Raw genomic sequence first — 16,804 nt, 5'->3', positions numbered from 1 at the left:
AAAGAAATGTTTTCATGGTCATGGAATTTAAAAAAGTATCGTTTATTATTTAAAAATAACCAATCTTACACATTGTTTCATAAACATTGTTTTTACTTTCAAAGCATTCGAAAAACATGTATTTATTGCTTAATTTGGCGAGGCCGATCCGACAAACGAATGCGTAAATCGAAACGTGGCGCTTTTGTTTTGTTTTTATTTGACGTTTCTACCTATTGATTTTTTACTTCAAAGTCAAGAGCAAGCCGAGACCGGCGGAGGTTTCTATATCTGTAGAAAACTGTAAAAACGTATTTTCAATAAGTGAAACATGTTGGACAACAGTGATACCGAGGGTAATGATCCCGAACCCACGCCGGGCACGAGTGGTTTGCAGAATTTTAGTAAACTCGAAGTGAAATCCGACGTGGAGGACGACGGTTCGACTTCAGACTCGGAAATAAATGCGTACAGTGTGAGATTCAACCCAATGAAGGCTTTATACTCGGATAAAATCATGCTACCAGTGCCCGACGCGCCGGTTTACGAGAATTTACAGCAATTCGAAGCGGCACTGTTGAAAAATCAAGAAATATTAGCGGTCGGTATGGGGCAGCAGGTTCAGGAGCGGGAGAAAAAGAAATTGGAGCGTAAACAAGCATACGAGAAAGCCCTGGAAGAGAAGAACAAGCAGCGTTTTGCGAAATACGAAGGTGAGTTTGAGGTTATGTTATGGTACGGCGCCGCGCGCTCGTCGAATGTTACGTCACTGCTCTAACAAAGGCGGCCGAAAGTTTCCGTCTCACTCTTTGTTGTTGCCAAACTTTGACTCGCGATTTACAATGTTTCGTTTTTTTTTGTTTTATAACACAAACACAACACAAATATTTTCTTAACAAGATACAATGAAGTTAAATTAATTCAAACAGTTATACAAGGTTCTGTTCTAGAATCATTCCCACCTTGTCCACCATTTGTCCCCATCCCACATGACCACTGGCTTACATGATACGGGGACAACTGGAAATGATATGGAAAACATTTATATATGCCCGGCGGGGTCAAATGGGAAGACACCAGTACATTATGTCAAATCTATAAACTATAAAGAGCTGTTAATAGTAAAATTGTTCATAGTCTACATCTCTGCGGTTTACAAGTATGAAAATAAAATTAAAATCTGTATCAGTTAAAATATAGGTCAATTTTACACAGTTTAACCTAGTCCCACAGTAAGCTCAATAAGGCTTGTGTTGTGTGTACTAGACAAAAATATACTACATAGTTTATATATAAATACTTAATATCTGGGAGACTGAGCTTTGCTAGCCTATGATGCCGTTTCCGTTCTGAATACTTTGTAAGAAGTTCAGTCTGCGAAACTAAATTTTAAAACTATGACACATTATTACAAGACTGCTCTTATATTATTATAGTGACCTCAATTAAATTTTTAATTGAGTGGAATTGACAGTGTATTTAAAGTGTATCAAGAACAGAAGACTTAACATAACCTTTATGATATATGCGGTCAAATTAATCTTCAGGCTGTAACTCAAAAGCCTTCTTTATTTATTGACCAATCATTATCGAAGGTCTCCATAGCTTGGGCCAAAGTGTTTTCACCTATTAGATTAGTTTTTTCTTAACCTTTATGAATTGTGAATCCGACTGTCACGTCACAGGCATAGCCTAGTGTAGGGTCACGGGATATTGGCATTTGTGAACAAGGTTTTTTCTTTCCAATAAATATTATTCTTATATCTAGTTATGAATGAAAGCTTGAATGAACAAGGAGTGGATGATGTATATATAGAGGTCATCAAAAGTTTATACAGAAGAAACTCAGGAAGAATCAAGTTAGAGTCACTCGGCCAAAGCTTTCCCATAGAAAGGGGAGTAAGGCAAGGAGACCCACTGTCTCCTAAGATATTCATCGCCAGAAACCATCTTCAGTAAGCTAAAATGGAGTAAATTAGGAATATACGTACAAGGTACTTACTTAAATCATTTAAGATTTGCAGATGACCTAGTGTTGATAGCGGAGTCATGTACGCAACTACATCACATGACGGAATCCCTACACATTGAGAGTATCAAGGTAGGACTAGAAATGAACCTAAGTAAGACAAAGGCAATGACAAATAGCTGGAAAAGACCACTAAGTATAAATGGAAACACCCTGGAATATGTAGAAAAATATACCTACCTAGGAAAGAACATTAGCTTCAATAAAGACAATAATGAAACGGAAATAGAAAGGCGAATACAACAAACATGGAACAAGTACTGGAGCCTAAAAGGTATATTTAAAAGTAACATGCCAGTAGCCATTAAAACTAAAGTCCTAAATTCAAGTGTCTTGCCATGTATGACATACGGAAGCCAAACTTGGAAATTCACGGCAAAAGCTCAAAGAAAAATCACTACATGTCAACGGGCGCTAGAAAGAAGCATGCTCAATATAAGAAAAATAGAAAAAATAAGACACTCAAAAATAAGAGAAAAAACAGGAGCAACAGATGCCTTGAGCTATGCAAAAAGACTAAAGTGGAAGTGGGCAGGCCATACAGCAAGACTTACAGATAAGAGATGGACATTAATAGTCACCAAATGGAGAGGTCCACTTGGCAAAAGAGGCCGGGGCAGACCACAAATGCGTTGGGATGAAGACCTAAAAAGAACAGCCGGCACAGACTGGATGGCGACAGCACAAGACAGGGACAAATGGGCAGCATTGGAGGAGGCCTTTACCCACTAGGGATTCATTAGTAAAACACATATTATATAAGTCTTAGTTTTATTTTAAATTTTTTTATGTAAACTTTTTACAATGAATAAAGGGCTTTTTTATTTTATTTTATTTTATTTATCTAGTTGTTCTCTACGGGTTGCATTTCTCAACTGATTCTTATGAAATGTGAGTAGTTTTTATAATTAAGTAGAATTTGTTTGTCAATTCAGTTCTTGGATGTATTTCAAAGGAGCCACTAGTTGTAGCTTGTATGAATGATGTGTATTTGCTAGCTTTGGCCAATGACACTGCATGATTTATTTATACCCAATACATACAAGTGTATTAAAATTTATGAGAGTAGCGGTAGGGCGAAATAAGAAACTCTGTAATGCTCGTATTAATTTTCAAGTTTGTTATCCGAATCATCCTACATCTTCTTCCTCACGTTATCTCGGCGTGACAACTACAACAAGAATTGACATAGGCACTAGTTTTTACCTAAGCGACTGCCATCTGACCTTCCAACCCAGAGGGGAAACTAGTTCTTATTGGAATTAGTCTGGTTTCCTCACGATGTTTTCCTTCACCGAAAAGCGACTGGTAAATATCAAATGATATTTCGTACATAAGTTCCAAAAAACTCATTGGTACGAGCAGGGGTTAGAACCCGCGACCTCCGGATTGCAAGTCGCACGCTCTTACCGCTAAGCCACCAGTGCTTCTTCCGAATAATCCTACATTTTTAGGTTATTTCTTTACTTTATCATAATGGCTGTCTTTTCCATCAGCAGAGATATATTTATAACTTCGTATAAGATAAATAAGGTCTAAGAATAAAATGTGCTCTATGAAAAAAATATTCTCGAAAAGATGGCGCCATACCTTTGGCCTATACTCGTGTAGATGGCGACACCGTTTGATATTAAACAATTTTAACACTTCCACATTAGCTATCAATATTCATTATTTACTTAAACATATTGCACATAAAAAAATACATATAAATGGTGGATTTAATTAATGCCTAACTTGCCTAAGGCATTCTCTACCAGTCAACCTCTGGGCCAAAAAGAGAATACATATTATACACTTTAAACAACATTAAAGAGTAGAACCAAAAAAAAAATTCTCCTGACCAATTAGCCATTTTCAAGTTCAACCGGAAATTTTATGAGATATGACATTCAGTTTTAACTTGTTAATCTTTTAATTTGTTCAGTGAATTTTCGCAAATGGCTGTGAAACAATGTTTCCTATAGAACACAGGCTATTTCGCGCGTGGAAAGCCGTAGGGTCGCGTTGTCAGGCCGTTGTACGCAGTGCCGTCGACCCCAGGGCCACCCAGGCAACGTTAGATGTTAGATTACTTTACACCATAGCCCTATCTTTCAGGTTTCAACCTTTTCCATCCACATGAAATCAGGGACCGCTACTGGTATTACTAAAAATCAAAATATCTCATAGAATTTCACAATATATCTTTGACACTCGTATTAAAGAATAGTATTTATATGTAAGCATAATGATTGATCTGATGACATTAGCTAAATTAAAGGGCAAAAATATACATACACAGCCTTGATATCGAAATAATACCGGTTAATTTGTAGGCAAAATGTACTGGTATTCGGTCCCTGTATGAAATAGGCTCTGTTATACCCCGTTTCTGAGTTTAAATTAATTTCTCTAAGACACCGGTATTATATCTAAGTATTTCCATTTTGATGTTAATCAAGAGTCTATTTTTATCTAATAAGGCTCTTAAAAGCGTGTTAACTTGCCTTAGGGCCTGATTACAAATTGATATGTGTTTAGTACGAGTTCATATTCATACATTTGCTACTACAGATGTATAGTGCATAATTGTTTTCCATCGTATTTTCAGGGAAACGTTCTTATTTGCCATGCTACTTCAGTGAACCTCAGTACCTTTTGTCGAGGCTGACTGAAATAGCGAGACACGTTCGTACGTTTCCGTGAAAATACGATGGAAAATAATTATGCACTACATCTGTAATCACGTTTCGTATCGATGTAGTTACTAGCAAAAGACCTCAAGACTGCTAGTCATATTTTTGGGCAATGATATTACGATCTAAAAAAAGCGCTACGATTTCCTACGAAAACTACTGGTTTAACCCACCTTCTTCGATTCGTTAGAAACCTTATTGTTAAAGACGTAAAGACGACACGTGGTGCACACAAAGGTCACGGGGTCACGGCAATGCTAAACGGACGCCATTGTTAGGATTATGCAGTCTATCTGTCATCGCATGCGCATCACTTGCCATTCCTATTATCTTATATTTTACATTTTTTATTGAGATAATAGGAGCCAAACAAGCAGTCACCCAATGGTAGACAGACAGTACAGACACCCGCAAAACAAGGGGGTTGTAAGTGCGTTGCCGGACTTTAAAATGTATAAATAAATATTACGCCGTCATGTACAGTCATAGTGCATAATTATTTCCCATCGTATTTTCATGGAAACGTTGTAACGTGTCTTGCTATTTCAATCAATCTCGGTACATCAAACACTGAGGTTGACTGAAGTAGCATGAAAAACACGAACGCTTTCGAGGAAGTACGATATCAAAAATATGCACATACTCGTATAGTGCACACATTATTTAATTTACTATTAAGAGTACAGCTAGTGCAGTGTATAGGATAAATAAAGTCTAAGAAAAAAGACGTGCCTTGAAAATCAAGAAAAAATTATGTTCAACTAGATGGATGGATGGATGGATGGATAGACCTTTGGCCTATATTCGAGTAGAGATGGCGACACCGTTTGATATCTAACACATATCAGTGGAAGAACATGGGTCAAATAGCCATGTGTCATTCTAAGAGTTTTATTAGTCCAGGGGGCCGATTTTTGAATTTCGACCGTTCGATTTTGTCACTCAAAAATCGGTGGAAAACAGCACAATGCTAATTTTTGAAATACGAGCGATAGAAATTTGGAATCGAGTGGAATTGACCACTCGTTTTCAATTCTGTTAGTAGAATTTAAATGCCGGGTACTGGAGATATTATTGAACGAAATACGCGAAATCGAACGGTCGAAATTCAAAAATCGGCCCCCTGTGTCGGCAGTAAATTGAATTGACTGTATAATTTACTTTGCAATACGCATCTATACTCAATTCTCTTTGCCCTATATTAGGATATCCCCTAACGGCATGCTACTTTTCATTATTTCATTGGTATACTTTCTCGGCGGTATACAATTGGCAATGGCATTTGCGTAGGGCTGTCGTCGACTTAGAAAATTAATCATTAATATAATTTTGGTTGGATCCTACTAGCCTATAGCAGGCGAGGCTCACTCCGCGATTTCGTCGCTTTGCTACAGGTAGCTAAAAGTCCATCCGTCCGACCCCAATTTTGGGGTTTGCAATAAGCCGCGCGTGGCGCTGTCGCCACCTAGCGGCCATATCTGTGTTGATCGTGACACACGCGTTTTGTTAGAGAGTGAGTCTTCTGTACCTAGTACTATTATTTATTCTGTGCCTAACTATAGTCTGCTTACGAAGCAGGAGATCCTGGGTTAGATTCTCATTAAGGGCACTTATTTGTGTTGTCATTGTCATCGCGAATATTTGTTCCTGAGTCATGGAATGGACATATCTAAGTATGTTAATATTGATCGATATAATATAACTAATAAGTATACTCGTAGTGCCGCAGTGTGTTACGGCCCCCCTAACTTCTAAACAGCGGCGGTAGCATGGAAGGATTTCTATCGCCTGTCACTATGCCTGTCACTTTCGCACTTAGAGTTAGACCAAGAGAAGTCTGCAACCATTTTGATAGCACGCGAAGAGCAAGTGTTATTTATACGTCATAATTTCATAGAAGTTTGAAGTTTAAATAACACTGCGTGCTATCAAATCATTGCAGACTTTTCTTGGTCTAACTCTACATACTTGTTAGATCGTGACAGGCGTAGGTGATAGGTGATAAGAATGCGACTACATGCTACAACCGGAGAAAAATATTGCGGCCTTCACCTCTGACCTGGTTTCAACGTAAACAAATTATAAACATCACATTATATAATATAAGTAGTGCATGCTTCAAATAGTATAATGAAAGAGTGAATAGACAATATAGACATCTCTTAGGTACGCATGCTACGTGCTAGACCACATCGCCGTTTACGATCGGGTGAGATTGTGGTCAATATTTTCCTTTATCCAATAAAAAAACACATTATAAAGTGGCAGTTAAAAAAAAACTAATTTTAAAATCCCTTCGACTAATAAACCATTGGACCCGGGTATGTCCTTAAACTACGTCCAGGACCCGGGTATGTCCTTAAACCACGTCCAGGACCACCGGTGGACGGGCAGCAGCGTCCCTCAAATTCGGTGTACTCGACTGCGATCGCCAACTCGCCTGCCAAGCGTGGCGATTATGGCATTCACCCCCCAAAAAAGGGGGAGGCCTATGTTCAGCAGTGGACGTCTTATGGCTGAGATGATGATGATGAATAAACCATTGGTGTAAAATTGAAAAGGCGCTGGTGGCTGGACTTTCAATCCCAAGGTTTCGGGTTTAAATATCTCACTAGCTTTTACGAAAGCCTACGACAATTCTTGGGATTAGCTATCAAGCGGACCCCAGGCTCTCATGAACCGCGAGGAAGGTGTAGAGTTGGAACAACCTAATTCTGCAATTCAGCAATGACATAGTGTGGCAATGTCATCATAAATGTCCAATTTATAACGCTTAGTGTATTTAATTGCTTACGCTCAGGTAGAGTATTTAAGAGAAGAACACGAACCCACTGAGCCTTAAAAATAAACGTTGCGGTACAGATGTAGTGCATAATTATTTTCCACCGTATTTTCACGGAAACGTGAACGTGTATTTCTATTTCAGTCAGTATTGGTACAAAAAGTACTGAGGTTGACTGAAGTAGCATGACAAATACGAACGTTTCAGAGAAATACAATGGAAAACAATTATTAGGCTTTGACGACGGGGCAGCCCTATCGCAGCCCTAGCCCAGAAGCCCACCAATAACCAACTTTCTTTATGTTTTTCTTGTTTTAGTTTATAAACTTAATGTAATTTGCTGTTTCAAATCAAGGACATATATTTATAGGCACTACATCTGTAACTTGAGGTTATTTATGTCAAATGCTAGAAAATTGTGTCATATTTGCTATTTTCGTATGCTATAGAATACAAAACTTTAAACTTTAAACTTTTCTGGAATTTGCCTTGTTTCAGAAATGTCAATTAAAAAAACATATTTTTATTGTTAGTGCAAAAAACGCATTTTTGATGACGATGTTGCCATTATGGGGCCTTGTCTAAATAAACTTATTGAATATCAAATCGCTAGCCCAATATTACAGGGTTCTATGTTTCAATTTTATCGAACTGAAATTTGAACATTGTCATAGACATTAAGTCGAATTTCCACTATCTTGAAAATGTAACATGGAACCCTGTAATATTGGGGCAGCGAAATGGTGAAAAGTAACCAAGTAAGTAGGTTCCACGTTACAAAGTACCATACATAATCATGTTAGTTTAAAGTCCTAATCTTTTCGGTAATAATGACCTACTTAAATTAATATCACATTTTTCCTTCTTTGGGTCTTATTATAGGACATTTTTTTTACACAAATTGACTAAGCCCCACGGTAAGCTCAAGAAGACTTGTGTTGTGGGTACTCAGACAACGATATATGTAATATATAAATACTTAAATACATAGAAAATAACCATGACTCAGGAACAAATATCTGTATCATCATACAAATAAATGCCCTTACCAGGATTCGAAACCGGGACCATCGGCTTCATAGGCAGGGTCACTACCCACTAGGCCAGACCGGTCGTCTCAAAAATACGTGGTTAATCTTTAATCTTTCGGGTTCGTCGTGATCACATTTTACTTGCACAGTGGTTATTAATATTTCGAGGCCGACTGTACCGACCATAAACAATCACAAGTTAGATAACCAACCATAAAGGAAGGCTGGAAAGTGCAGCTGCGCTTGTGAAACTATAATTGTCTATTCCTGAACAATTAACGCTATTTGTGTACCATTGTTCCGTCTTAGGCCGCTCCATTTTTAAAATGGGTCTACTCGTTATACTTACATGATTTTGCTTTCACGAGATATAAAGTCGGACCAAGCTAGGGCTGCACCAAATATGTGCCAGGATGCATATCAAGGGATGTGTTTGTTGAGAACCAATATTAGAAAGGGCCGGGCTGAGAGGATAGGTAAATGAAGTGATCCTATGGTTTTTAACAAACACATCCCTCGCTACGCACCCTCGCACATTTCTGGTGGAAACGCAGCCTTAGACGGACTCTATAATTGGTATAGTATAGAAGATAAACTTGTTTATTTTAGTGAACATTTGAACACGATTTTCACTCATAAAAGTCATAAATCATAATTTAAACTGATACGGGACTGCAACCACGTAATGTCACGTTCAAAACGTCAGTCCAAATAGTAAAAGCTAGCTTGCTAGCTTCACGGAGCGGGTTAACGAAAAATAGTATGAGCAACGGCATATTACATAGTGAAAACGCATGCGACGGATTTTACCTAAAATGGCACCCGCGTGCGCGCGCCCGCACCCGCGTCAGCTAGCGGACGCCCTAAGTAAACCCTATTACGTTCCGTTTCAGTTTAACCTTTTGATCGCCGTAGACTGATATATAATACAAACAAAATCAGGCTCATTTCGCCGCGGTTTGATGAACAAGACAAAACTACGTGTAACTTCGTACCGCCGGCGACACTAGCACACGCTCTGAAAAATTCTATGGCGGTTAAAAGGTTAAATTATGAAACTGGTATATTGACCGAACTAGCGCGAACTAGCGTCTTCATTTTAGCTTAGGAAAAAAATTATTACATTCATCAGCATCACATTTAAATCGTACCCCGAAATGGAACCCAGGTACGTACGATATGTTTAAGATCTACCCTGTCAAATTTACCATTTGCGCGATTCTGGAGAATCTGGAGATATGTACTCTTGAACGATTTCCACAGGATATGACTAAGAGATCTAATTCACATCTAATAGATATCTTACTCTATCTATGTAACGTAAAAGTGACATTAGTTGCCCGAATTGCGCTTCAAAAGAGAACTAGTCGATATCTAAACTATAACGTATCTAGAACGTGTCGTCTCTTGTGAATATCTTGAAGTTCGAATACGGCAGACAGTCATGATTCATGCTCAATTTATAAAATTTCGTTTTTAGTCTGAAAACCAGTTATGAACGCGTTAGAAAGTATCGCGTGTTATACAGTGTTCGAAGTTCGAAGACTGAATTCCGCAAGACCTAGACTTTCGCGACTTTCTGACTAACCTTCTAATTTGAACATGTTGGGGGTTCAGAACTGAATAGGACATTTTTACACAAATTGACTAAGCCCCACGGTAAGCTCAAGAAGGCTTGTGTTGTGGATACTCAGACAACGATATAGGTATATAATATATAAATCTGTACTTAAATACATAGAAAACAACCATGACTCAGGAACAAATATCTGTATCATAATACAAATAAATGCCCTTACCAGGATTCGAACCCGGGCCCATCGGCTTCATAGGCAGGGTCACTACCCTACCCACTAAGGCCAGACCGGTCGTCAATATATAAAATATATTCATATTCGGTCGTGAATATGATGAGGTTTTGTGGATAGTTAGAAGTAATAAGCGCAATTGCACCGTATGTTCTAAATATAAAAAATCATCTACTAAGTTAGTATTTTCGTAACTCAAATGAAAATTATATAACACATACCTAATTTTTTGGCCCAAATGGTATTCCGTATTTACTTATCCTCTCAGAATGAGGAGCTCTTCAGATTAGCCAAACACAAAAAAAAACGTCATCAAAATTAATACGGTCCATTGTTGACACCTGGGCTACAACCGCGAAAATCGAAGTTCGCAAATTGCGGGCATTTTTCTCTGTCACTCTAATTACGCCTTCATTGTAGTAAAAGAGAAAGATCCCCGCAATTTGCGAAAAACGGTTTTCGCGGTAGCCCCTCAGTACCCCTAGTGTAAACTTCATTCGATAACGTGACGTGACGTACGCGTCTCATTTTGTATGGAATTTTGAGTTTCCAAAAAGTCGCGCATGGCGCTGTTCAAAATCCCATACAAAATGAGATTTAACGCAAACGCGTACGTGCGTGACGCTATCGAATGTAATTTACGCTAGGGGTACAGACAACGGCAACGCTTTTACCTAAAACGCCACATATATTTGGCGTTCCCGAGATTTAAGAATTCCAAGACTATTATTCCTATTCCGGGGTCATTGACCGATGGTCCTGGGTGCGAGAGGGACAGCAACAGCCGTAGGCGGTTATGCAACTGTGCAGTAGGTCGCGAATACGAACATATGTGTGTGTTATGTTGGACAGCCGCCGTCAGATACACCGGAGCGGCCGGGGCGGTCACAAATATCTGAACACGCTATTGTCAAGGCGCTAGAGTGCCTGTTCAGATATGTTTTTAGCCGATTTTTGCGAAGGGGTTCCATTAATTGCGTGATGGCTTCGGGGGCCGATCTCACGTGGGGGAGAGAGAGGGGGTTTGGGCAAAAAATTGTGTAAAAATTTTAGAGAATCAGAATAATTTAAAGTAAAATTTCAACGTTAAAAATAATTAAAAATAATTCCTATGTACATACATTTAAATCCATGAAAAGATGTAAAATTATTTCAAAATATCCTCAAAAACTCGCGTAATAATAAAATAAAATAAATTACTTATTTTACTTTTATATTCATGTTATAAATGACCTAGCCTAAGAAGAAAAATAAATAAAGGAAATAAAATAAAAGATTTAAAATCATTAGACGATTTTGCAGTAGTATGGATGCTAGAGGATGAAATCAAACACCGCCGGGTGCGAGCCGGACTCGCCCACCGAGGGTTCCGTACCAAAATTATAGTTTGCAGATTTTTCCCTGTAATATGTCGTCGGCTTATAAACGGTTTTGTTTTACGGCATAAACGGCGGTATCTCTTTTTTACGGGGACAAGGGACTTTGGACCTGAGTAGGTATATAGTTTTAATTTCAATCTGATACCTTCACGCGTTCCCGAGATTAAGGACAGACAAACGGACGGACAACAAAGTGATCCTATAAGGATTCCGTTTTTTCATTTATAGGTACGGAACCCAAAAAACAGACTTTCTGCTGTATTCTTCAAGATATTCACAAGAGACGACAAGTACTAGATACTCGGAGTAATTAACAATGGAGCCGCCATTAACAGGCGTTCCCCTCTGTCGAAAATAGGCGGCCAATGGTCAACCTCATGTCAACCATATGTATGGACTGACGTTTATCTGACATGACGTACCTATACATTTGATGTGCCCCTCCCCCGCAAAAAACGGCAGACTATTTTGTACCGAAAATTTTAGACATGGCGTCTCCGTTGGTTATATCCTCCAAGACTAGATACGTTATAGTTTAGATATCAACTAGTTCTCTTTTGCAGCGCAATTGGGGCAACCAATGTCACTTTTACGTTAGATATAGTAAGATATCTATTAGATGTGAATTGGATCTCTAAGTCATATCCCGTGGAAATCGTTCAAGAGTATCTCCAGAATCGCGCAAATGTCAAATTTGACAGGTTAGATCTTAAACATATCGTTATGGTATCTTGGTGATGTCTAAAATATATCTAATAGATATCTATTTCAAAATCCGAATCGGGCCCTTAATCTACCAATAAAAAGTTTCACTATTCACCTCCCGATGGCTCTCCACTATAGGTAACATGTCGAATTTTTAATATATTATAAGCGTTATGATATGACGGTTGCGTCGAATGATGGTTCCTATACTTCCTATTACCACAAAATAAATAAGAATAAAAAATAGTACTAGGTACAGGAGGCTCACTCTCTAACAAAACGCGTCTGTTACGATCAGCACAGATATGGCCGCTAGGTGGCGACAGCGCCACGCGCGGCTTATGGCAAACCCCAAAATTAGGGCGGAACGGATGAACTTTTAGGTACCTGTAACAAAGCGTCGAAATCGCGGAGTGAACCACGCCTAAGCGCCGATTTTTGAATTTCAATCGCTCGATTTCGTCACTCGAAAATCGGTGGAAAACGACGAAATCCTAATTTTTGAAATACGAGCGTCGAAATTTGGAATCTAGTGGTATTGACCACTCGATTTCAATTCTATTAGTAGAATTTAAACGCCTAGTAGTGGAGACATAATTTAACGAAATACACGGAATCGAGTGGTCGAATTTCAAAAATCGGCCCCCTGCTTGACTGAATTCATTGTACAGTCACCTGCACTAATGTCTTACACAACGAGGGTCGCAAAAATATCTGACACGATCTTATTTATAGAGTCATACGAGCGAGTCACATATTTTTGCAGCCTTCGAAGAGTAACATATTATTGCAGGTGACTTGAACCATCTAAATGGACCTTAAATCTGCAATTAATTAAACAGTAATATATTAGTCTCTAGTCTCTCTTCTTTATTTGGCAGGCAAGAAACCCAAAATAAAATAGAATACAATATAATAAAAGGTGTAAATGTAAATATAAAATACAGTAAAAAATAGTAAAGTTTAGGTCTAGGTCGATTTAAGATTGTCTATGAATTCTAATGATCTATGTTTTACCATTCATGTTATTTTTTACAACTCCGGTGGCAAACAAGTTATACAATTTTATTATTGCTTTTCTTTTTATATTCAAAATTATTTACACAAATTGCAACCTTAATCTTTTGTGATAGGTTCTATAATGTATAAACTTCAGCTGATGTGCGTGTTATCGGCGCGTGCGACGGTGCAACGACACCTTTACATGTGACGTTCGACGATAAGGGACCGTATGACGTTGCGATAAAGTTAATTTTACCGTAAAGCTAACTTTTATGCTTTTTCCCAGCCACGATAGACGTTTTGCTTGTTAGTTTTCTTGCTTTGATTAGCAATTATATTACATAGTTATGTGTTATTATGAAATAAAATTGATTATTCTTCTTTCTTATGACAATAAACGAAAAGTGAAAAACAAATGCTTTTTGTGTTGCTTTAGGTACCTATGTGGTTGTATTTTATAAACAGAACGAGATATGAACTACTAAAACTACTTTAAGGAAGCGTATTGCAAAAAGCGCGCCAAAAACTATCTCAAAAATAAGGGCAGCGTGTGTAATAGTAGGAAAGATGAGACGCAATTTTATTTTACAACTTAAATATTATGCAAATAAGATAAAAGTGTTCAAAGACTTCAAATTAATGTTGCCTGTGTCAAAATATATCAACGAAAAATTCGAAGACGCGCGACTACTTTTTGTAAATACATACTTTAAAAGAATATTAATATTGCCAGCGCGCAAAACGCCTCAAGATGTACACTGCCATTTCAGTCAGTAGAAAAAGGCGGCAAATTGAAAAAAAAAGGGTTGTCCTCCCTAGAGTTGTTCTCTAGAATATTTTCCCTTTTGTATATAGGATGTGATTTATGTAATTTATATTATATATGGGAATATTTCCCATATTAAATTGAGAACGATCTCTTCCCATAGAAAATTTGAATTTCGCGCCTTTTTCTACTAACAAAATGGGTTTGCTCGAATATATCAACAATAACCAAAATAAAATCTAATATTGTCATCGCGAAAATTAAATTTTAAAAAAACTTGACAAACGCCGCCGCGAATTCGCGAAAAGCGCGTCCGCGCGACGCGCGCAACCCGCGGAAGTGACGCAACTCACTCGGGCATCTGCGTAAACAGCGTTTTCTGAATGGCACGGGCGGGGGCGACGACCCGTCCGCGGTCAGCGCCCGACCAGTGAAAGTATTTCGCTCGGCCATGCCTTGGTAGCTGCATAGATTTATGCGCGTCGCTATTTTTAATGGGCTGTTGCTAGGTGTGACCCTTTCGGGTTATGGGGGCCTGGTACTTTTTAGAATGGGTGGCTTGATAAATTCGTGTTTTTTTTTTAGTTATTATTTTTTCTTATGCGTATATTGTTTTTACTATTTGCAGCCTACGTCCTGAACCTAATATGACACGACACGACATTAAGTTGTTCCGGAGTATTTATGTTTATATTTAAGTTTTCATGAAAATACTTCCCTTGCCACTCTTCCACAGGATGTATCTTAGTACTTAAATGTGGAAAAGCTATTGCAATAATTTGTTAATGAAAATCATGGATAGTTCAAGCATATTGGAAAGGCTAACTTTATCCAAGTTATATTGGAAAGTACTGACACGAGGAATTATGTATGTAAAATGTTTCTTTTCACGCACAACTTTGCACATTTTGGTATCAAGCACAGTTTTCGATCTGGCTTAGGATTTAGGATGCTTTAATAAGTTGTGTAGTGTAACTAGTTGGATAGTCTATAAAATCCTATTGCTACCTGGAGTCGGACCAAGCTTACTTTCCAATGACAAAGTGTGGCAATGTCATCAATAATATCTAATTTCCATGGAAATATGACGTTTTAAATAGGTATATCTGGGGATAATCTTACACATACGAGTATCAACCTAGCCTCAAACTAAGCAAAACTTGTACTATGGGTTAGTACAAGTAGTAGTTAGTAGCCTAGTGGCGACGATATATTTACATACATACTTATTTAGGTAAAATATAAACATAGGTACATAGGAAATATCCATGACTTCAAAACGAATATTCCTGATAAACACACAAATAAGCCTTGATCGGAATTAGAACCCGGGTCCATGACACTCCCTCATGTCGATGCAAAGTAAAGGTGGCCACTGACGAGCCTACCAACAGTCCAAATAGCGTGGCTGCAATCCAAAATCGGTCCGTGGATGTCAAAAACGTACAATGTTTAATATTATGATGACGTCCATTTGGATGAATCCATTGTAACGGTATCCATTTGGAAGGCTCGTCAGTGGCCTGCTTTAGCTTTCTCCACAAGCTAATAGCGTCTACGTTTAGCACGATAAAGTCATACCGTTCTGTAAACAATGACGAATAGAATAAAAATAGGGTGGGTTATCTATGGGTCTCGACTTTGAGTGTGAGCGCTTTCGGAGAGTCAAAGAACCTGGCCGTTTGATCGGATCGGTGCGCGACGCGCGTGAGTCGATTTCTTTTAGTAACCGATAACGTACAGAAAGTTGGGAACTCGAGATCTGTCTGCAACCATATTTGTACCTAATTTGTATCTGTACCACATTTGTATCTGTACCACATTTGTAACCCAGGCACATCTTTTAGGTAGAACTGACGGAGACATCTGTACTGTAGTTTATACGTAAGGTTAGGAGGTTAGGTGGGGCAAGAGGAACACTTGTAGGTTGGAGGACTTTTCTCATACTTGTCCCGAGCAAAATAAACAGTGTTTCTCTTACCTATCCTGATAGTCCTGACCTGAATCTTTATTATGATGATTAACTAGGTATGGTCCCTTTTTTAGGGTTCCGTAGCCCAATGGCAAAAAAATGGCCAAGTGCGAGTCGGGCTCGCCCATGAAGGGTTCCGTAGCAGCAATATAATAAAATTGCGGTTTACGATTTATGACGTATTAAAAAAACTATTTATTAGATCTCGTTCAAACCAATTTTCGGTGGAAGTTTGCATATTTTTTTTTTAGTTTTGTCGTTTTTTTATTTTAGAAGTTACATTTTACCACTTTGGAAGTGTCTCTTGCGCAAACCCTAAAAACGGAACCCTTATAGATTCGTCATGTCTGTCTGTCTGTCCGTCCGTATGTCACTGCCACTTTTTTCCGAAACTATAAGAACTATACTGTTGAAACTTGGTAAGTAGATGTATTCTTTGAACCGCATTAAGATTTGCACACAAAAGAAGAAAAAAAAGCAATAAAGTTTGGGGGTTCCCCCATACTTCTGAAACTCATAAATTTATTATTCATCAAACCCATACGAGTACGTGTGGGGTATCTATGGATAAGTCTTCAAAAATGATATTGAGGTTTCTAATATCATTTTTTTCTAAACTGAATAGTTTGCGCGAGAGGCACTTCCAAAGTAGTAAAATGTGTGTCCCCCCCCC

General features: G+C 38.3%; 1 protein-coding gene across 1 annotated transcript in view; it reads left to right on the top strand.

The window, feature by feature from the left end:
* The first annotated feature begins 247 nt into the window (after nt 1-247).
* The window catches only part of LOC134678420 (U7 snRNA-associated Sm-like protein LSm11), a 72,794-nt gene continuing 56,237 nt past the window's right edge, over nt 248-16,804 (top strand). The window contains exon 1 of the mRNA XM_063536995.1: nt 248-692. Coding sequence (XP_063393065.1) covers nt 311-692 — 382 coding nt within the window. The 5' untranslated portion in view covers nt 248-310. The remainder of the gene's footprint in view (nt 693-16,804) is intronic.

The sequence above is a fragment of the Cydia fagiglandana genome, chromosome Z (genome assembly GCF_963556715.1).
Source record: "Cydia fagiglandana chromosome Z, ilCydFagi1.1, whole genome shotgun sequence".
NCBI lineage: Eukaryota > Metazoa > Arthropoda > Insecta > Lepidoptera > Tortricidae > Cydia > Cydia fagiglandana.
This window is presented reverse-complemented; position numbering and strand designations above follow the sequence as displayed.